Source organism: Crocodylus siamensis, chromosome 4 (genome assembly GCF_052110815.1).
Source record: "Crocodylus siamensis isolate JL-2025a chromosome 4, ASM5211081v1, whole genome shotgun sequence".
Classification (NCBI taxonomy): domain Eukaryota; kingdom Metazoa; phylum Chordata; order Crocodylia; family Crocodylidae; genus Crocodylus; species Crocodylus siamensis.
The window spans coordinates 72,281,209-72,304,096 of record NC_143398.1 but is presented as its reverse complement, the minus strand read 5'-3'; the positions used below and the strand labels follow the sequence as shown (position 1 = coordinate 72,304,096).

General features: G+C 43.5%; 1 protein-coding gene across 1 annotated transcript; it reads left to right on the top strand.

Moving 5' to 3' along the window:
- Positions 1 to 7,536: 7,536 nt before the first annotated feature.
- On the top strand, positions 7,537 to 10,214 carry PHLDA1 (pleckstrin homology like domain family A member 1). The gene is made up of 2 exons (XM_090042560.1): positions 7,537 to 8,109; positions 9,188 to 10,214. The coding sequence occupies exon 1, from the start codon at positions 7,643 to 7,645 to the stop codon at positions 8,099 to 8,101; it is 459 nt and encodes a 152-aa protein (XP_089898686.1). The 5' UTR covers positions 7,537 to 7,642; the 3' UTR covers positions 8,102 to 8,109; positions 9,188 to 10,214.
- The last annotated feature ends 12,674 nt before the right edge of the window (positions 10,215 to 22,888 follow it).

Below are 22,888 nucleotides of genomic sequence, written 5' to 3'. Positions count from 1 at the left end.
TTAAGAGACAATATTATTTCCCCTCCAAGAATTACTGGGTGAAATGCTACAGTCCATGTTATGCATGAGATCAGGCTTTATAATCACAGACATCTGAACTTAATATCTTTTGATTTTTTTTTGTATTATTATTTGTATAATTGAAATGAACCTTTGCAGGACATGGATTTGATTTTATATAGGCTGTCAGAGAAATGGGTGTTCCCTGCCATTCTTTCCCCTTGGTTTCCATCTAATACATTTTGCCAGGTGCTAAAGAAGATGGTTGCTTTCAAAATAATGGTGCTTCATCCTTTATTGTAATTCTTCCTGTAGTACAAATCTTGTAAATTTTACTTGAGGTGCTCTCAGTGTGGTTAATCTTGGCAGAGATGTCCTTTTCTTGCTATCTCTACAGGTACAGCAGGAGTAGTTTGCAATAACGATATATGGGCAAATGCACTTCAGTTTTAAATGCTTTAGATCTGTGATGTTCAACCTTTTGGGCCCCATGCACTGGGATCTCCCCTCAGCGCATCAGTCCCATGCACCCAATCTAGCATGTAGGTGCATATTTGGCTCATGGAGCATTTCCCCACCTGCCCTTCCCCTGGCATCCTGAAATTTGGCAGTGAGGGAGCAAAAATTAGCTGCCACCATTCCCCCACCACCAAGTTCTTCAACCCATAGGGAGCCCCACAGGCTGGATGACGTAGCTCCACAGGCCACATGTGGCCTGCAGACCAGGGATTGAGCCATCCCTGTTTTAGACCAGTGGTTCTCTACATTCTAAGACTCCATGCATCCCTCTGTAAGTTTTGTGATTTGAGCAGCACCCCATTTCAAAAATTATTTTTTATTCCCTCCTTGTGCGAGGGCCAGCTGGGGAAGGAGCAGCCTGGCAGGGATTGTGTGTGCACTTCACTCCTTGCAACAGGGCTGGATAGTTGGTGGCTAAGGGAGGAAAAGCAGCTTGTGTTTACCGTCTCGGGGCTAGGGCATGGACAGACGCATGCTAACCTTGCTCCCTGCAGCACCTCAGCTGAGAATAGACTAATATTAGTAGAGAAAGCTTACTGATCCAAGTAAGGCCAGGTGTAAACAAGAGACACTAAGGCTCCATCCTTGGGTAAATATAGTGAAAAGGTAGGCAAGAGTGCCATAGGAACTATCCCTTAAATCCCCTAATAAAATGATGGAACTGAAAACTGTCTACCAGAACTTTGTTGCATTAGGTCCAGAGGTGGCCATGAGAGTCCAGAAAACGCTTTGCTGTTGGGCAAAACTGGTGATGCACCAGTCTAGTCCCTCTACCACAGATTTGTTCCACGTAGATCAGCCTTCCTGCCCTCTTTACTGAGTAGCTAGTCCATTCAACTAGAACAGTGGTTGAGGCACCCTTCAAAAAATGCCAGTTCTTAGCTTTCGCTTGTTTTTCTATAGCCAAAAAAAACAAAACAAAAGAGCAAATCTTCTGTTACAAGGAACTCAAGGGCCACAAGTCAAAATGGTTTTGACACTATGGATTACTATTAGAAGTCTCTGGTTGTGTCCACACATGCAGGCATGTGTGCTTGCAAAAGCTAAAATAGCGGCACAGATTTCTCCCAGAGATTTGTGCCTCGGCACATGTGCCTGACCATGTACTCCAGTGTAGGGCAAATTGTGCCACTTGAGACAAACTGATCCTGGCCAGCTCCTCCCAGATCTTCAGCCGGGAGGAGCTAGAGGCTGGGTCCAGCACCTGTGGTTCAGCACCCCCATGTGGTTCCTGGGACTAAGTGTTGTTGTTGTCGCCGCCTCCTCCCCCAGTTCCCTCCAACAGCACCAGTACGGGCATGGGGCAGGGCTGCAGTGTGGCAGTTGTTCCTGTAGCCCCAGCTCCTGTCAGTAGGTCCCATACCATCTGGTGGCTGGGCACACAAGGTGCGAAATTTGGGGAGGCGGTTGTGAGATTTGTGAGGGGGTGAGGCTTGTGTGGGGTTTGTGTATGGATTGTGTGGGGGGAGTTGTAGGTGGGTATGTCAGTAGGGATGGTTTGTGGGTGAGGGTGTAAGTTTTGTGGGATGGGGTTGTGGGTATGGGGGGACTGTGTGGGAGGGATGGGTCCCCTGCCCATCCCCCTGCACAGTGCACAAGCTCCACCCTCCCCCCCCCACAGCAGTAGTGAGCAGTGGGCCGTCGGGGTGGCCATGGTGCGCTGCTGGCAGAGACCCCCGGCAGTGAACAGCACCACCTGAGACCCAGACCCGGAGCTGGTCAGCGATGCATACCTTCAGGTGGGACCAGACTGGCTCTTGCTGCCATCTAGGACTCCTAGCACTATATGCACAAGCTGCGTGCCATCAGGCCAGGCCAGCTCCTGCCTCCATGTGCCACATGTGCCATTGGGCTGGGCTGGTTTCACAGAGGTGGGAGCTGGCCCAGCCCAAAAATGCTCTGTTTCTGCCTGCAATGCCAGGAGCCCAAGGTGGCAGTAAGAGCTGCCTGGTCTTGAATAAAGGGATGTGGTAGTAGGCCAGGCCAGTTCCATATACCACATGGAGTCCCCAGTCTCAGATGGTGCCATGCGCCACCAGCTTCTGCCAGCAGCGGGCCATGAGTGACTTGATGGCCCGCTGCTGGCTACTGCTGCTGCGGCAGGGGCTGTGTGATGGGCAGGACAGGGACCCACCCCTCCCGAACCCTGTCCCCCACCCCCACACAGTCCCCCCACCTTCACATCTCTGCTTACCGGGAACAGAGCCTGGGTTCAGGCCACTGCTGCCAGCCTTGTCCCATTTTTTTTTTTTACTCCAGCATGCTGAGGTTGGCTGCTCTGGCCGAGTGCTAAAGCATCTCTTTCAAGGACGCAGTCTTCGGTTGCTTCAGGAGTGCGCTCTGCACTGCTTTTTTCTGGCATGTATATGTTTTTTTTATATATACTAGGATTTCCCAGTATGAAACTTAGAGTCTGCACTGCAAGTATGCAGCGCATGGAAAATGTTTTGTTCCTAGCATGCCTCCTGCAGCATGCACTGTTTTGAGATGCCACAACAGGCACATGCTTACTCATCTGGACACAGCCTCTGGGTTTATCGTGCAAATTGTGTGTGGGTATTTGTACACATAATTATGCTGACACTGAGCAGCACCCCACAACACCCTTAAAAGGATCTCACAGCACCCCAGGATATCATGGCACCCTGACTGAAAATCACTGATGTAGGGCATACACTGGCTTCTAATGAATTTTCCATTGGAAATAAAGAGGTCAATTGTAAATCTAGAACACTACTTGGGCTCCCAGGTAAAACAGCATACCATTGATAAATCCAAAATGACTGGAGGCCTGATTACATGGGAGATAGATAAACTCCCTATTCCATAACACCACCAAGGTCAGGGGAGGTACTGAAACTGGAGCTTCCTGAGTTATAAACAGGGGACATGTGTTCTGTCTGAAAGGAAGTCAACTTTGGAACTATTTTATTCTTTTGGATCCTGCTCAATACCAGTCTGCATTTCATAGACATTTGAGGAAGATGTTTATGGTTGGACCCAAGTTTTGAATCCCACATACTCCCAGCCAACTGGCTCTGGGCAGACCTCAGACACTGTGCTTACTGATAGACGTGGGGCTGTAGAGCATGCTTCCAGGCTCAGATCCGTCTTAGGCTTTTTCTTGGTATATGGATTCATCCATTTTCTCTAGACCTCCCCCCTCCAAACCAGTGTCTGTTACCTCCTGCATGACTTCTTTACAATTACTTCCATGTTTTCCACCAAAGCTTCACTTGGCTGTGCATGTTCTCTGGTTTTAATTTAAAGCATCAGGGATAACAACGCAGGAAGAAAAGGAACTTGGGTTTAGCAAAGGAATTTCTTATACTATTAATAGTTGAACCAGATAGTTGAAGACAACTAATCCTGAGACATGTTTTTCTCTAGTCTGATTTCACCTCAGAATCTGAGGTTTGTGTTTTGGAATGAGGAGTTTCTCCTGTCCTCTGTCTTGGAAAAAGGAATGGTCATTCCTCTGAACACAGCAGTGCTTGTCTCTTAAATTAAGCCTCCATCTCTGTAGGTGCTACCTGCACAGGGAGATCAGCGTGCAGCAAGCCAGGGTATAAATTTACAGCATGCTAATAACATATGTAGTAGGACTTCATGTGCAGAGTTTGCTCTATTTTGAAAGATTAGCTGCTGGGCTGTTTATTAACACTGGTTTATTGCTCGCGGTCTTCCCCATGTTGACAAGCTTTGTGCCATTTGCCGAAACTGAGGTTTCAGATATACGTGCTATCCATTCTTGAGCCTCTAGGTAATAAGCCCATTGTTCCATGGGATTTGACTAATACTTGAGTCATTCACATTTTATAGCCCTAGATTGCTCTTAGTGCTGGTTTTCCAATATCTTTGTGGGGCTGTCTGCAGTGCAATAGAAGGAGCTGTCCTGAGCAAGTCCAGACTTGTGAATTCAGTTTCCACACAGCATGCAACAGAGTTCATTATGCGATAATGTCTTATCTCGCTGGGTAGGCTGAGCTTACGGCTACATTTTCTGGGAAGTCTCAAATTGTGCGTGTGTGTGTATGTCTAAGAGGAAGAGTGCCTATAGACAGAATTAATTTGAAAAGGACTAAAATAATTATTTAAATTCAGAATTTTGTACTACTTAGTCCACTGTGAGTCCTCAACTGCTTTCCATGGGAGTTTAGTGCAAAGGTCAAGAGAAGAAGGCACCATCCTTTGAGTGACATAATTATTCTTCATGAAGAAACCACACTTCTGTATTATTTAAAATACCTTACTCTGTTTGGTGAGAAAATCTGTTCCCTGCTTGACACTGCTGCTTCTGTTTTGTCCTTCCAAACTTTCCATATTTGGGATGGTTTCTTTTCTTCTTTTTGAATGACTTCTCTGTTTTTCTCCCCCTCCTCTTTCTTTCCAAGTAGCAGCTCCCATTTGATACCTTCACAGGCTTCAATCTTTTCCCCCCCATTACGATCCTTTAATTGATCGACGGTGGATCTGTTTATGATTGAAGGATTATCTCTATAGCCACGAAGGCTAGAATCTTTATCCTTTAATGGAAACCTAAATTCTGCACAAGCTAAGTCTGACAAGCCACATCTCTGACTTGTAGGTTTTATAAACATTTGAAGAATGTGTGGTCCTCTTAACTTGACAGACCCTATTATTAATGTATTATTGTCACCTGCTTTCTCTTTTGCTGTAGTTCCTAAAATATTGCCTGATTTGCCTCATACTTGTCAAAATATAATAATAATAAATCCACTCTACTATAAGATCACAGCTATGTATTTCAGGCATAGTGGCATCTGAAGTTGGGGGCTTATTGCATCTGTGTACACAGATACCATGACTACAGATGAACTTTCCCATTACAACCTCCCTAGATATGCAAGTAGTAGGAAAAATTACTAGAGTTATAGAATAAGGCTTGCTTCCATGTTGCAATATTGAAGTTTAGCACTAGGAGGCACCTGTACATCAGATATTTCCACAGATTTAGGAGTGCATTTAAACATGGCATGGGATTAAAATTTCCCTAGAGCTCAGAATTACAAAGGTTTGAGTGCCTGCTCCTATAGGAATGACAATAAAGTCTTATTGCCTCATTATACCATTCAGATATAGTTAAATGTATTACACCTTATTCTCAACTTTAAGTCATTTTGTACTGTCATTGCAGTCAGATTTTGCTGCAGAGAATTTTGCTTTACACTCTTTGATACTTCAAGTTCCTTACAAGGCACTTCAGTTAGCACATTAGCTCAATTCACTACATGGTGTAAATAATCCTTCAAGTAGCATTCATAGAATTAACCTTAATATTAAAGATTTAGTTACTCTCCAGACTTTTGGTTATATCAGAGAGGTACATGGTATTATCATTGAGGTGGTATGGCACTATTCAACTAGGAAAGCAACTGAAGCTGAGTTGAGATCCCCACCAAGTAGTAACATCAATTTTAAATCTGTCTTCATTTTATTAAATGATACTTATAAGTCTAAGGGGATCCTCAGACAGGATAGGTCAATGAATGTAACACTGTGAAAGGCAGGGCAAGATGGCACTTTAGAAACTAACAGGTTGTTGCCTACAGAAGCTTATGCCTCTAAATCAGCTAGTCTCTATGGCCATGTCCAGATGGGCATAACTATTTGTTTTCCAGGGAACAAGCAGCAGTGGCACACTTTATGCTGCTGCTACTTGTCCACAGAAAATGCTTGTGCCACATGTGTGGCAGGTTACCCCAGGTGGGATAGGGGAGGCTGGGGTCAGCAATTGTGCTGGCCCCAGCAGCCTTACTTGAGGGCCTCAGGGAACTGTGGCTGCAATGCTCGTGCAGCTGGGAGCCTTACTAGCAGCTGGAGCGTGGCTCAGGCTAGCCAGGCTCTGGTTTTGGGAGGCGCTCGCTGCCACCATGTGCACTGCCCCTCTTTTTTTTTTGGCAGGGGTTTTTTGACTCTGGGATCTCTAGGGATCAACTCCCCCGCTTCCTCTGCAAGGTAGCAGTGTAGGGCACACCTGCGTGTGCAGTCTGTGGGGCCACTGAAGGGTCTGCAGCACTACATACCGTGCACATCCACGCTGGGCTGGATGCAGCCTAAGATGCTATCCTGCCCTACCCTCTGCCTGATTTCAGATTAACATGTCTAACCATCTCTTTGGTATTGAAGAGAGAATGCAGGAGCTCAAACCTAAAGCTACTTTCTAAGAGGAACTGGAAACAGCAAACTGACAAAGACAACAGAAATCAACTAGATTCGATCTGTTAGCCAAACTAGGGATACTTTCCAGTATTCTGGTCTAATTCTAAAATTCCCAAGCAATAGGAAATCCATTCATTACTTCTGTTGCAAGGCAATGTACCATATTCACTCAAATATAAGATGAGGTCCCCCCATCAGCATGGGGAGAAAGCCTCCATCTTACATTGGCAGAGGGCGGAGCAGGCAGGTGCTGTGGCTGTGACTGGCTCTACGCCTGGTTCGGGGCCACCCAGCCCCACCGCCGCCTCCTGTCCTTGCCCCCAACAGGAAAGGAGGCTCTTCTGCTTGTCACCACGGATCCAGCCAGGCCACGCGTGAGGTGTGCAATGCTGGCACCACCTGCCCTTGACTTCTTTGCAGGCCTGGCGCAGCCAGTGCCTGATGCCAGCAGCCGCTGCCGTGCTTGTTGGATCACAGACCCGGAGGGCTGGGAGGGAGCTCAGGAGAGCATCTAGCCTGGTCCCAGGCCCCGCTCACTTGAGCAGGACCATCCCCACCTTACTACATCCTCCCAGAGCAAAGCCTTCTGCCTGCCCAGCTGGGCATTGGCTCCCCCCTGCCCCAAACTTTCCTGGCCAGGCAGCAGGGAAGCCCCCACCTCCCCACCAGCCTCTGGCAGTGCCCGCCGGCACGGCGCTTGGGGCACGCGCGCAGCCGTGGCTCTGGGGCTGCCTGCCCGAGCCCGGGCTGAGGGAAGGGCCCCGGCGGGAGCCGCCTTTTCCGCTGGGTGTCACTCTGGGGTGGGCGCAGCGCGCTCAAAAGGCGGGAGGGGCGGGGGGGAGGGACCCGGCACCGCCTCCCCGCGCTGCCGGGCTGCAGCGAGCGCACAGCGCCGGCCCCGCCACAGGAGCCGAGCCGAGCCGAGCCCCGCGCCCGCAGGATGCTGGAGGGCGACTGCAAGGCGCTGAAGGAGGGCGTGTTGGAGAAGCGCAGCGACGGGCTGCTGCAGCTCTGGAAGAAGAAGCGCTGCATCCTCACTGAGGAGGGGCTGCTGCTCGTGCCGCCCAAGCCGCCGCCGCCGCCGCCCGAGCCCGCGCCGCCGGGCGCCAGCGAGCCGGGGGCGGCCAAGGTGAAGGAGCTGCACTTCTCGCGCATGAAGACGGTGGACTGCGTGGAGCGCAAGGGCAAGTACGTCTACTTCACCGTGGTCATGGCCGAGGGCAAGGAGATCGACTTCAGGTGCCCGCAGGAGCAGGGCTGGAACGCGGAGATCACGCTGCAGCTGGTGCAGTACAAGAACCGCCAGGCCATCCTGGCCGTGCGCTCCACCCGCCAGAAGCAGCAGCACCTGGTGCAGCAGCACGGGCCCCGCCTGCGCAGCGCCTCCAACTCCGCCTAGCCCGCCAGGTACCGCCCGCGCCGCGGGCCTGACGCGCCCGGGGACACCTTCACGCACACCCGTCCTGCGCAGGCAGGGGCACCCTGCTACAGATGGAGGGACACCCCCTGACACGCAGGCCCCTCTCCCCCGACACGCACGGGGACACCCTGACACATACTGTCCTGGCACATATAGGGGCACGGACACCCCCTGACATGCACAGGGACACCTTGATGCGCACACACTGCCCTGGTGCAGGCAGGGGCACCCCCTGACATACAGGGACACCACATACACGAGCGCGCACATGCAGTCCTGGCTCAGATGGGCACCCTGGTACATATAGGGGCACAGACACCCCCTGCCATGCATAGGGACACCTTCGCACACACACAGTCCTGGCTCAGACAAGGGCACCCTGGCACATATAGGGGCATGGACACCCCCTGACATGCACACATCCCCTCTGACACCTTCACACACAGACATACACACACTGTCCTGGCTCAGACAGGGACACCATGATACATATGGACACCACCTGACAGGCACACACATGGACCCCCTGACAGACTCCCTGGCATGCACAGGGACACCTTGATACACTCATGCACTGTCCTGGCAGAGGTGGGGACACCCTGGTACATTTAAGGACATGGACACACAGAGACACCCTGACACACACATATGGACCCCTGACAGATACCCTGACACACACACGGACCCCCCTGACAGGCGTCTTGACACAGACCCAGACCCTGACACACACACTATTTGGGACGCGAACAAAATAAGGGAGACCCCCCCCCCCACACACACACACACTTCACCCCTGCCCCTTTTGACCGTTGTTAGCAAAGACAACTGGAGGAATCATAGAACGTAAAACTGCCATTTGCTGGGTCACACCAGAGATCCACCGGAGGTTGTCACGCACCAGCAGAGAGTGCATGCTGATACAGAGAATGAACTGGGGCTGACCTGGGTGTTTTCCTTAGTTTCTCTCCCATTTGCAGGCTCCAGCACTTAAAGTCTAAGATATGCGCACACAGCGTTTGTCAGGCTCTTCAGCTCCCCCCCTTATACTCTATTATTTTATTCCAGGTTGAACTAAAGAAGCCCTCCAGGCAAGGGGATTGAATGCAGTCCCTCTTGTGAGCGTATCGGTCGCTTGATCAAAAAACTTGGCGAACAAAAGAGAGCGGGTAGACTGGAGAGCTTCTGTTCAGCCACCTGAAAATGCCATCTACTTTTCTGCACAATCCCATTCTTGTTGCAGGGAAGCATTTATAGACTCCGACTATTATTTAAGAACCTTGGAAAGGCTCATCTGGCTTAGCAAGACTCCTAGAAGACTCCTAGAACATATGATGTACTGTAACTTTATTTTAATGTATTTTATGATTATTTATTAGGGATTCTTCTTTTGAGGCTTGTTTTGAAAGACATTTCTGAATGTAGGCCATTGTCCAAACAGCAAAAATCAAAATTCAGAGAAGAGATTTAGCTTCCTAACTTATTGAAACCTTTGGAAGGGAGGGCAGAGAGAGAAAAAGGAGAAAGTTGTTGGAAAAGCCGTGATTTGTATGATCATGGGTTTTTTTTCACATGCAGTTCTACAAGATTTTTTTCATTTGTACCTACAAGATTATTTTAGAAATGGTTTTTAAGGTTACTAGGGAAAATATAACATGCAGTTTAGGATTTGGATAACAATCTTCATGCACAAGACATCTGTTCTCTCCAAGGAAAGCATTGTTTTGGAACCCAATTTAAAGGTGATGTGTGTGCTTATAGATGCATATTTTTAAGCATGCCCCTGGAAAAGGAGTATTAAATTTGATGTTCTGTTTGACTACATGGGGAAAAAATGAATATTGATTGTTGCTAGAGAAGTTAAACAGTGGTATTTTGTTACTTGTAGAAGTTTAAAAGGAAAGTCTGACCAACCTGGTTATTGTTCTGATTAATAGTTTGTCCAATTAATACTATCCTTTGATATGAAAATGGTGTAGGAGTTGAAATATTTATTACAATTTCTCTGCATCTGAGTTCACGTTTTTTCCATACCCAGTATTTCTGAAAGGGTCACGTTTGTGCCTGTAAATACACTTTTCTGACAGATTTTAAATGCCTTGCATTGGAATTGCTCTTATTTTAAAGCCCATCTTGTATATGTCTTAAAGTGTTCAAACAGATCATTTTAGCCATCATTTTCATAAACTGAAAGTTGCTCTATTGCTTAGAGAAACTGGATTATTTTGGTGCATATTGCTACCAGCTGATTGGAAGTGTTGCAGTCGTGTTCATAATATGTTAATGAAACTGAAATGGTAGAAAACAAAAGGACTGAGCATCCAATTGGAGTATCTTCCTGCTATCATTAAGGGCCCATCCAGAAAAGTAAAGCTACACAAACCCATGTGCTTAACTTGCTTTTCTGGATCAGTCGCACCACTGAAATGGACAATGTAACTCTTGTGAGTTTAATGTGGTTTGCCACCCATTTCACACTGCTGTAACTGAAGTTCTTTGTTTTTTTTTAAATAAATAGTGGAGTTGTCTTTAGAAACAGATCATGAAGCATGGCCTGTTATCTTTGAGTCAAGGAAAATACTTCTTTCTATCAACATATTAGGGAAATTGCTCTGGCTAATTGCAAGCTACACAAATGTAAATAAAATCTTATAAATGAAAAGTTCTAAACAGGATTTTATAAATAGGAAATAGGTGCAGTTTAAAAATGTTGCATAATTAATTAATACTAGTAGTGTAGTATGTAAAAAGCAAATCAAAGAAAAGATGAACGTGATATATCCAGTGAAAGTTTAAAAACAGTGTGAGGGGGATTTTTCAGTTTACTCCCCAGCCCAAATAGGGTCCCAGTTCTCAAGGGCCTGCCTGCATTCTGATTACATGAGGGCACAGAGCATCTTGAAGGATGAACAAAATTATATATAAATTAGGCCTGATCCTGTGAACATTTTAAAGCATGTAAGTAGTCCCATTAATATTCACATGAGTGGTTCCAATGAAAAAGCGACATCCTGGAAAATGTTATGTGAACAGATGGCCCTATCCAGCTTTGGGATCAGGGTTTTTTGTGGAAAAGAATCCTGCAATTTCTGGTTTTCACAGTTTGGTACATTTCCTGTCTCCATTCTCACTCTGAGATGATGGAGCTGGAAGTTTGTGAGGTTTTTGAGTACCAAATCAAGAAAAGATGCTGTGAATTTGTTCCTTTAAAATCACTGTCCTTTATTATGCCAGACATCCACCTTTTAAAAAATGCCTTTTGTTTTGTGGTCAAAACTTTTTAAGACTCATTAAATACGGTTTATTTGTCAGCTAATAATCTACCTTTTCAGAAATGCTATATATCTTGACAGTTCATTGACTAGAATATGTACTCGCTCTAGGAGAGAACTCATGTAATTGTTAAATGTATGTCTCCGTGGGATCTGAGAGAGAAATTCTCCAAGAGATTCGGTTCTTCCTACTTCAAACAAGCCTGGTCTAAAGCCTATTGAAGCAAATGAAAGTCTTTCCACTGACTTCCATTGATTTTTGGATTGGGCCTAAGTCAGGAATGCTGTTTGTTTTCAAAGCATACACTTCTAGGAAAACATCAAGGACATTTTTGGAAAGTTTTCAACAATGTGCAACTGATAAAGGGCAAGAACTTTAATTTTAAGTTATTTATCTTTAGCTCACACTTACGTGTTTACCACCCAGTTTAAGATCAGTCAGTGCCCATTTTCTTGTTGCATTTTTTGGCTTATATTGGTACTCTGATCACTTACTTTCAATATAATAATTTGCATTATGAACAAATGTTTTGCTGTATGTTGGTGCCAAACATGTTCCGTTTTATTTGTTGAGATTCCTGAAAATGCTGAGATCAGCCAAATGTCTGCCATGACGGGTGATTTGCATTTCAAAATCCCCTTTGAGTCAGTGGCAGCCTTGATGGCATAAATGGAAGGAGTTAATGTGTATGAGGACTGTACATCCTTCTCTCTAATAGCTGTCTCTTCAAAACAGGATTGAAGCAAGTTTAGGTGGGGGCATGGTGAAGGCAGCTCCTACCTGACCAGTATAAATAAGACTTACTCTTCTATGTTGTTCAATCTGGCAATGTTCTCAAATTCTAAAATCACTATGGGTTGTTTGGAGTTTTTCAGATGGGGTGGGGAGCATTGAAAACAGTAGCAATTTTAGACCAAAATTTTCCATTTTTGACTTTGATAATGATTTTTTGTTTTGTTTTGTGTTTTTTCACCTCTCTCTCTTCCTGGAATTTCTTCTCTGAATCTATTTTGTTAAATATTGTCTATCATTGACATGTTCTTGGTAAGCAACTGCCACTAAAATAGGTCCAGTGCGTTCTGCATCATCAGCGGTAGAGCACCATGTATAATCTTCTGTGAGGTTCATAAGGAAAATAACTGCGTTGGCCTCTGCTTTTATGTGTGTGTGTGTGTGTGTGTGTGTGTGTGTGTGTGTTGGAGGGGGATCGAGAGAACAAAGGACTCCAATTTAACAGGAAATAAACTATGATGCCAATAAAAACTCAAAGTGCTCGATTTAGCTAGTAGTGACATGGAAACCTGCTTAATGAAGGAGGTCAATGTGTATCTTGATAAAGACAGTGAAAACTGAATGTGGAGCAAGCTGGATTCAGCAAGAAAATCCAAGCTCTGCTGAACCATTCTGTATATCAGCATTCAGCAGAAGGAAGATCAAAGAAGACGTTATTCTGTTACATCCTGAAGTAACTGCTTTTCTTTAAAGTTCATGATATGCAAATGCCAGCTTCTGAAAAATCAGCTGCAGTGATGTACCAAATGTTTTTTAGCATATCCTGTTGTGAGCGGAAATATCAGTGGTTTGTCAAACAAATTTGTGTGTAAATATGACTCATAAATAATTTCTGAGAGATATGATTTATTTTTCATATTTTTCAAAATGCATTCCATTTCCAATAAAGAGGTATCTATTGAAATAAACTGTTGAAAGGAATTATCCTTTGAGGGGGGGTCCCAGATTAGAAATGTTTAAAGGTCTGATCTTAAAAACCCTTTCCATTGGAAGGCATATCAACGACGATGATTTTTGTGGGGGTAAGGGAGGAGCTTCCCCCCTTTCCCCTAAGGAAAAATATACCAGTAGTTTCAAACAAGAATCTGTCCACATCTTTTCTAAGGGGAAAGTAGTAACAGTAGTGATCGGTCACTCTTCTTTTACACCCAGTGGTGTTGTACGACACAAGGTCCCTCAGTCAGGGCAGATTTTTGTGCCCACACGGAGTTCCTCTGATTTCAACGTTGCTTTGCTTGGCACAGAAGCTCACCTACATGTAAAAAGTTGTAGAAGGGAGACCTCTGCCTGTAATCTTATCAGCAATTGTGTGACAATCTCCATGTGTGAGGTCAGGAGGCTTGGTAAGAGTTTTAGTGCAGCTTTAGACTTGGTATGTCACTATTCTGTCAGCATCTTAAAGCCTCTGAGGGAATTTCAAGTAACCTTTAAGTGGTCCAGAAAGGACCCTTCAAATATTAGGAGCATTCTCCTCTAACAGCACTGTTTCTTTACTACTTCATGTTAAGAGAAAATGTGTCTGAAAATAAAAATGTGCAACCGCTTCTGTGGTACCAGAGACCTCTATGGAATGATAAGCATTCAAGTGTATGGAGTGACAGTAAAAATAATTTGTGCTACGGAAAGATTTTTTTTTTTAAACACCTAAATAGATGAAGCTTAGAAGCAAAATTCAGTCTTATCTCTGGGCTCTATCATAATTACATATAATGGCATGCCTTTGCCATTTGTGAGTCAGCAATAATACCTAAAGTAAATGTAGGTCAATTTTTTTCAGCTATTGGTGTATGTTAATCCATAAACAGATGGTGTATTTTCAGTAACATTCACCAACTGTTAACTGGGTGTCTAAAGATTTAGTTCCTAAATCTTGAGTATTTAAGGCTGAAAATGTTGCTTACAGCTTTGACTGGACAGTGCCCATTATTGGCTCAAAATAGCTGAGCTAAATGTTTAAGTGAGAAAATATATGAAAAAAGTAGAATACCAAATAGCTATTTTTTCCAAAATAGTTTTTGGAATTATTTGTTCATGCTTCACTACCTCCAATAACAATGACATTTCCTGTGGCATAAGGATGTACACAAGGTTTGGGAACCCCCTAGCTAGGGACAGAGATTCAAAAAGCCTGAGCCTGAATTGATTCAATCTTTGCAGGTTAGTCTAACCTGGCTAAGCTAAATCACTTTGTAACTGGACAGACATCCCGGAAATGCCAGCACATGCCTACAGTGGCTCAGGCTAGAAGCCAGGGGGCACTAAAGCAACCCTCCCTTCCCTTGCACAGTACTGAGTGGTGGGGGTGTGGTCAGGGCCCTTCCATTAGCTCAGCAGGGAACTGATAACAGTGCTTATCACCCCTAACTCATTGTTTATCACCCCATTAAGAAAACAACAGAGGGACATGAAGACTAAAGGACAGTACTAGCTACCTGTTGATTGTGCTTGCTGATTCTATGGGTTGATTCAGCAGGGACTGTCACCAGTCACCAGCATGAGATCTCCTAGCTAATACACCGACACCTCTCCGTAAGGCAGAGGGGAGGGGGGAATTCCTGCTTAGCAGAGAGTGGTGAGATGGAGTGAGCGGGCAGCAGCCTGCAGTCTCTGCCAAGCTGCAGCCAGGGAACAGAGGGCAGGGGCCAGTCTTGCTGTGGAGCAGAGAGCCCTGCCCAGCCCAGAGAGCATGCCGGGATGCCAGGGGTCTGGGACAGACATTGCATAAACCAGTTTGAGCCAAATCAGTTAAGTCTGACTGACTTTTATTACATTCAACCAGGTTTATCTCAAACCAGTTTCAGCCATTTTCAGACTGGTTTATGTGCACTGGACATCTGTTACACGTTTAAACCAGTTTCTGATCACTTAAACCAGTTTATGTGTAATGTCTGTCCCTAGCTTTTGAGTTCCAGGAAAATCGTAGTTTGCTGCTTTAACTTGGATTATGTGGTGCACAGACCTGGTTTGGGTGTTCTGCATTGAAGTAAAGTGCATGCTAGGTAAATTGATTGTTTCCCTCAAAAGGGGCTATCTTTTTAAAAGTGTCTTCCAAACATAGGTTACATTACAAAGCAGGATGGCAAGAGTGCTACTAAAAACATCGGGAATTGTTGTAAGAGGAAAAGATGTTTATAGGCCTAATCCAAAACCCATTTAAAATCAATGGGAATCTTTCTATTGATCTTTCTCTGGCCTAGGCCCTGTAAATATTTTGGTATTGTGCACAAAGTATATTTATTTATTTTTTATTTACATAATTGAATTTATAATAATAACACATGTATTTACAAGTACTTTCAGTGTTACTTTCATGCCATCACAAAAATGGTGATTGCTTTAAAAAAAAAAATGAAGGTACTTTTTCGCTAAATTCTTTTGAAATGTTGTGAGGAGAATAACTTGACTCATTATGGCTTTTTCCTTTTCCTCTCTTTACGGTAAACTGAGGGCAAAGCTACTATCTTTGCTTGCATATCACCCCCACTTCCCCCCTCGCCCCCCACAGGACCAGGTGCATATTGTATGTGAGAAATAAGGATCCCCATGGATCTGGACATTTAGTAGCAGGGGAGTGATAGCAGCAATTAATTACCATGGCTCTGGGATCCACAGCAAATAATGCTGCTGCAGCTCCTCCACTGCCAAATTTCTAGACTCATGGGGAAACCCTGACCAGATTACATGTCTTTATGTGCTAGGTCAGGTCAGCTTGCAGGGTTGGTCTGCAGACCCAACCTGGCTCACAGGACTGGTAGCAGGCTTGAGAGTAAGCTCTTCTCTCTAGTTGTTGCTAGTCAGCCAACACAAAGGAAGATTTTTTTTTCTTTGGGTTGCCCTTCAGAAACATGTTGTGTACTCTACATAGTGGTATATTGTATGTGAGAAAACAAGGTAATTGGAATGTGAAATGCCTTGTGTTCTTTTTGAAGTAGAAATGACATTCAGAAATGGCTTAACAGCTTTTGCGCTACACATTTATCGATATCAATAGTAATAAGAATTGCTACTATAGTATCCTTTAATTTTATTTGAAAATTGTAGAATATAATGCAGGGCATGGGCTTTGGTTTCTTAATATGTCTCTATTCATCATTTTATTTAGGGATTTTTGAATTGTGAGAGATAAACACCGGAAACACATTACCAACTAACAAGCACCCACGTTTATTATGCTCACAGAACTGCTTTGTTCTTGTGGATGTTAGAGAGTTGCTAAATGAAGACTAAAGCCTTGATTCTTCAGAGTCGGTCTTTCAGTGCTTACTGAGTAAGGATGCTTAACAACTTGCAGAATCTTGCCCTAGTTCTGTGTTTGGAATGTACAAAGAAAAGACCTTCATTGTGTAGCAAAGCGGCGTTATTTCAATAAATAAGCCTGAATGCAATGAAATCACTTTCCAGATGTGACTCCTAAAGTACCTGCAATGCAACTGTACATCCTGGCCAGGTTATCACACTTCTAAGCTGTCATTAGAAGACTAGCTTTAAAACGACACTCTATTTTCTTTTCTGTTTTAGAATAGACCCAGTCAAAAAATTAATCCCAACATAAATCACAGACACTTCTTAAAAAGGTGTAATTATATAGTCCTAAATTATTTTGATACCATCTTCTCCAGCATCCCTTTCTGATAGCCAAAGATTGACAGGAAATAGTTGTTTGGATAATACTCTGATGATTTACCTTTGTATAAAATGTATCATGGCAACACTGAATTGATACATAAATAACAGGACTGTTAATTGACCCTACTTTGTAATTTTTATCTTGCAATAGTTAATTTAATCTGTTATGAATGGTTGCTTACCAGTTAATATATATAGGATGACTAACCACCACAATAAAACATACAGTGCTTCGCAATTAGTGTAGTATTTAATAGATCCAATGTTACAACACGATTTGAACATTCCCAGTTTCCAGCAAAATGAAGAAATTGTTATTTTTGTTTAAAAAATTGTGGCACTGTTTTGTAAATATCTGCAGTATTTCCAGCCAAACATCTGTTTTCGATCACCACTTACTTTCAAAGATTAGGTCAGAATATGGGTAAGCGGGGATCCTCATCTGACAGAATCTTTGCTCTGCATGTGTGTGATGATTCTTTGTATTTAACAATAGTGCTTTTTGTACAAGGCTGTCAATCTACTTCTGCATAGCATCTCTATTTTACAGCTGAGAAAACTCAGGTACTGCCTGTTTGAATCGCTTGTGCAAGGGTGATGCAGCAGCAGTCTGCAGCAGAGGCAGAAATAGTATTTGCATCTTCTGGCTGTCTTTACTGTACCTTTAATACCAGGACATTATTCTTTCCTGCTTGTTGCGAATAAAGTCCTGTCTTTAACCACAGAACAAGTATAGCACACAGCTATGCAAGATTCCTTGCCAGCCTGTCTTGACCTGGAGCAAGGGAGCATTCTCACAGGGATAGAGCAGTTCATTCTTTATGCTTGTTACAGGCCTGTTCCAACCTCCAGACTGAAATCAGCTGAAAGACTCCTGCTAACACCAAAGGATCTGCGTTGGGTTAGGGTTGAGTTACTGGCCTGGCTCCCAGTTGAGTCCCAGTTGTGAAAGACTGTGATGCAGATATTTGTCCATTTGAAACTGGAGTGAGATGGCACAAGAATGACATTTTAGCTAGGCTGCAGCTGTCATCAAATGCCTTTTGCTTAAAAGAACTGCTGGTTATTAGCAGTGTTAGTCACTGCAAACCATGAACTGTAAGTGAAAAGTACTGCAGCTTAAAGCCAATTTCCTGACCCATTAAGTCCCTCACTTTACCTGGCATTACAAGGAGGAGCAGAGGTTATCAGCAGCCTAATAATTTTAAAGGATTAGTTAGATATGATTCCTGTTCTAACCTGGCTTTTCCAGGCATAGCACTGATTGAACTAAAACAAACACTTCGTAAGTATTACGAGGAATATTTTTCTCATTCATGATTTTTTTCTGTTAGTATGTAGCTGGTTATGTTGCCTGATATACTCCAAGATACAGATTTAAAATATTACAATAAATGATTTTGGATAGAAACACAAATTCCAAACAATTTTTTCCCTTTTGGAAATATCTGATAGAAGCAAAAGGTTGTAGTAGCTCACAGACAAATGTGTTTATCTTAACCCACTTCAGAATATTAATGGTATTCTGAAGGGCTAGCTTGTATGCATTTGCAAACAGCTCCTTAAATTGTTTGCAGAGTTGAAAAATATTCCAGGCTCTCCTGTGCCAGCAGTCCCTGCAATATGCAGATGACCTTGCTAGGAGTTTTTTGCATATCAAGTAAAAGTAACATAAGAAAAATGATTTTGCTCTTTTTAAAGGAATGCCTCAAGGGAAAAATCAAACTTGTTTGCTTTTTCAGTGCTGGTTTATGAATGTTAGCAAAGCATGAAGCGATGCCTTGAAATACAGATTCACGTGCAAGTCTGTTTTCTCTTTTTATCACATTAATATCGTTAAGATTTCCTGTTATGCCAAGCCATGCTTCTCTAATATTCATTCCTAGCACTTGGCTCCTAAACAAAGTCACAGCTCTTGTCACACGGCAGTGGGTCGCATAGTTGTCCTTTATGCGAGCGATGACTGAAAGATCAGCAATAGGGAAGTAATGCTGACAGCCTCAGTCTTTGACAGCAGATTGTCAGCATTCTTCACTAGGGCACTGAGAGAGCCTGGGAAAACTGTGGTATTTCTATGGTGTTCTCTAAATAAAACTGTCCACTTGCAGTAAAAGCAGATAGAGAAGGAGGTCTGCCAACCGATTTCAAAGCTGAAGATTGAATCATAAACTCAGAGTGTCTATTAATAAACACTGCAGAGGAAAAGTGAACATTTGTAATTCTCAGAACACAGGCTCAGTAGGTAGTGACTCTGAGGTGGACATACTACATGGCTAGCAGGGTAAAAATACATACTTCTGTCTTCATGAATTAGTGAATGGTACTAACTTGTCAGAAACACTAAAAAAACTCCCATTGATCAGTTTAGCTCAGAATATGTGCATTGCTGCTAAGGTGGAGACATCTTAATGAGGCTTTGTTGCACTTTTATTCTGCTTTTTCTCTCCACCCAGTTCATGCTTTCCAAACCTGAGAGTCAGCAGAAGTGTTGTATTTTTGCAGTTAATGGCCTACCCTGCTCTTGTGTTTAGTAGTGCTGAGGCAGCTGAAGCAGGAGTAACTGCAAAATTGCTAACCAGTGTGTAGCTTCTACACTGGGCAAGAGGATACAATAATTTCTAAACAATTTAGAAATCTACCTCTTAAATTGTGAAATTGGACTCATACAGTGATCACTGCCATCCTCCCACCTTCCTTGGACATGTGGACTCTAAACCGCAAAGAAGCTCAAAGTTTCAACAGTAGCAAAGCTGGAAGCTATGGAGTTGGGGACAGAGGACTCAGGGAAGCCACCTAGGATAATACCTAGGATACTTGATAAATTCCCAGGGGTCCAGATGAGGCTGCATTTTGTTTTAAACACCATTGTGGCAAGCCACAGGGATGCCTATTTTAATTTTGAAGGTGTCTCCAAAAAGAAAAGGGACACACACAGATTTAAAGAAAACCCAGAGTAAGTCTCACTGGTCCTTTTGCACCTTTAAAAAGTCATGCTAAGAGATCATTCCAACATTTCTGCTTTGGTAGTGAAAGACTTCCTAGGTCTGCCCTTCCCCATCTCATAAGTGTCCCGAATAGGAGATCTCACCATGTAGAAGTTTCTGGGCAAAGCCAATTTTATAATGCCACTCAGACATTATGAGAATTTCCTTGGCATGATCTAGTTTTATAAGGTGAAAACACATTTTAGTTGTAATGATGGACAACTCTGTGAATAAATAAAACCCTGTCCATGCACAGGAAAACAAGTGTAGCACTCAAGCTCTCCTCTACTTGCCTTTATTTTAGAAAACAGGAGTGAGATCAGTAGACTTGGTTAGCTAAGAGCAGAGGTTTGTGGCAACTGTTTCACAGACATTGGGTCAGTAATACAGGCTCATAAAGAGTCCTTTAAAGTAGTGGATAACATGAGAGGCTTTTGTTAATAATAACCTGGAGTATGCAGGTTCCAATACCAGAAGCTATTTAATTAAAATGAAGTTTCAGAAGTAATTTGGTTACTTTAAAGTTAGATTTAAAAAAATACTTTTTTCTCACCGAGTTGATGAGACTTGAAGACTCACAGAAGCACTTACTTGAGTTTCCTTAATGAAGTGTATAACTTTATGTATGTGTGCCAACATAGAACAGCACAGAGCAGGTATAAAAGGAATGAAGCAACGAAGAGGCTGGTACATTGTTAGAGAGTTTGTGTTGTAATTGGCTGTGAATTTCCATAGTTTCAAATGTTTTATTTTCTTCTAAATCTGATTCAAAAGAGATGTGGCCAGCCTGGAGAGGGTTCAGAGGAGGGCCACCCACTCGGTGAGAGAGCAGCAGGACAGGCCCTGCAAGGAGAGACTGAGGGACCTGAATCTGTTCAGTCTCAGCAAGAGGAGGCTGAGGGGGGACCTGGTGGCTGCCTACAAACTCATCAGGGGCAATCAACAGCAAATAGGTAGAGCCCTTTTCTCCCCAGCACCACCTGGGGTGACAAGGAACAATGGTAATAAGCTGATGGAGAATAGGTTTAGGTTAGAGATCAGAAGGCAATATTTTACGGTTAGGGTAGCCAAAATCTGGAACCAGCTTCCCAGGGAAGTAGTCCTTGCCCCTACCTTGAGCAAATTCAAGAGGAGGTTGAAAGATCACCTGTCTGGGGTCTTGTGAATCCAGCATTCATTCCTGCCTGTGGCAGGGGATCAGGCTACATGATCTGTTCAGGTCCTTCCTGACTCTAGCTAATATGAAACTATGATTTTTCTGGGGGTGCAGGTAGTTAAAACTGATTACCATTTCTGTAAGGATTCTTACTGGTAAACATCTTTACAAAAATTAGGTGGGAACCTTAAATCAAGATACAGTTTCATTGGAGATAAACAATCTGGTCTTCTAGATATGGATAATACTAGTTTTCTGCCTGCTTTACATCCCCCCAACCCCTGTGAGCTGAACACAAAATACAGATCTGTAATACATAAAGCTAACAGCTGCTCCCAAGCTCTCTCTTTGCAAGCTGTATTGGAGAGGTTAGTGTCTCATAAAGTAATCATATATTTTGACTAGCCTTAGGTATGGTACATGTTAGGCTTGCCCTTGACAAATGAAACTTCAGCACAGATGGGTGCTGGTCTCAATTTATCTGTCACAAGCCTCCCACGTTTTAGCCTGGGTGTATGGAGTGGAAATGTCACCTTGCTCCTGGTTGGGATGTGTTGCAGTGGGCTTGTAATAGTTGCTTGACATCTCCTTCTCTGAGGGAAGGTGTTTGTGAACCCTCATAAATGTAGTCTTTTTAGAAAAGTATCAAGCCCTGCACCAAGTCACACTTGGTAGAGGCAAAAACCCTTCCATGTCAATTATGTGCTAGCCACCTGTCCTGTTTTCCACAGCTTCATGTGATGGTTATGTAAAATTGTATACAAATGTTAAGGAGACTGGTTTGCTGTTCCTCTTACTAAGATGTCAACATTGCTTGCTAAATGCTATTAATTAAGGTGTAATCCAGTTTGCAGCTGTCATTTTCTTTCTTGTAGTAGTGATGGCCACAGGCACTAGAAAATTAAAGCAAATTGAAAGCTGCATAGATTTTCCCAAGTACTGTCTGTTTATCTGGCCCTTTCCACAACTTTTCTACCTTTATGTTCTTATCAACTTTGACTTTGACTTTTACTCTGTGCAGTAACAGTGACATACTTAGTATCTGCTGATCTAAAGCCCATTCAAGTTAGAGGGAATGAGGTCTTAAGTTTGGGAGGCAACATTCTGGAGAGTGAATGTGGTTGTAAGTACTATTCACCTCATTACATTTAAGCACCCTCTCATGACAGAGTGCAGGCCTGAAGTTCCTGATTCATCGAGGTACTTAACCAGGTGCTTAATTTTAAGCATTCAAATAGCTCCTTTACAGACAGCAGGATTCGGCCTTTGCTTGTATTGTACTAAAACCAGAGCTATGCAGGGGAAAATTCACAATGTATGAATACTGAGGCTCAAGGATAAAAGTTGCTTCAGGACCCAGGAGCTGACTACATAATAGGAGGGTACCTCCTTGGCCATTAGCTACCAGCATTTGGTTTACCTGATGGTTTAACCATACAGCTGTTCTGACTTCAATGGAGATGAAAGACACAGCACATTTTAATCAGCTAGTCTAGTTGGTCTGCAGTCTAAAAACGATTGCCCTGTATTTTACTTGTATGAAATCATTCATTTGAACAAGCAGTAGATTGGGCTGCAAGCAAGAAATACTCTAGAGTACTTTTTTCAAGGATTTCATGTAATCTGTGTGTTTTTAAACTCTTCATTTACATTACTGTGAACTAGAGTTGAAAACTTGTCTGAGGCAGGAGGGTGGCTGATTCCCAGTGCCACTTCAAATTGTTAGTAATCTAATGATTAATTATAACTATTGACATGCCATATGCCACTGCTTCATGCAATATGAGATGGTCAAAGCTCAAACAGCTCTGACAAGATCCTAGGATTTGGGATGCTTACTTTAGCTTGTACAGTCTTTTCTCCAGTCCCAGCTTTCCAGTTTATTGTCTTCTTTTCTTTGATCCTTCTTTCAGGTTTTCATTTTGTAGCCCTCCATCC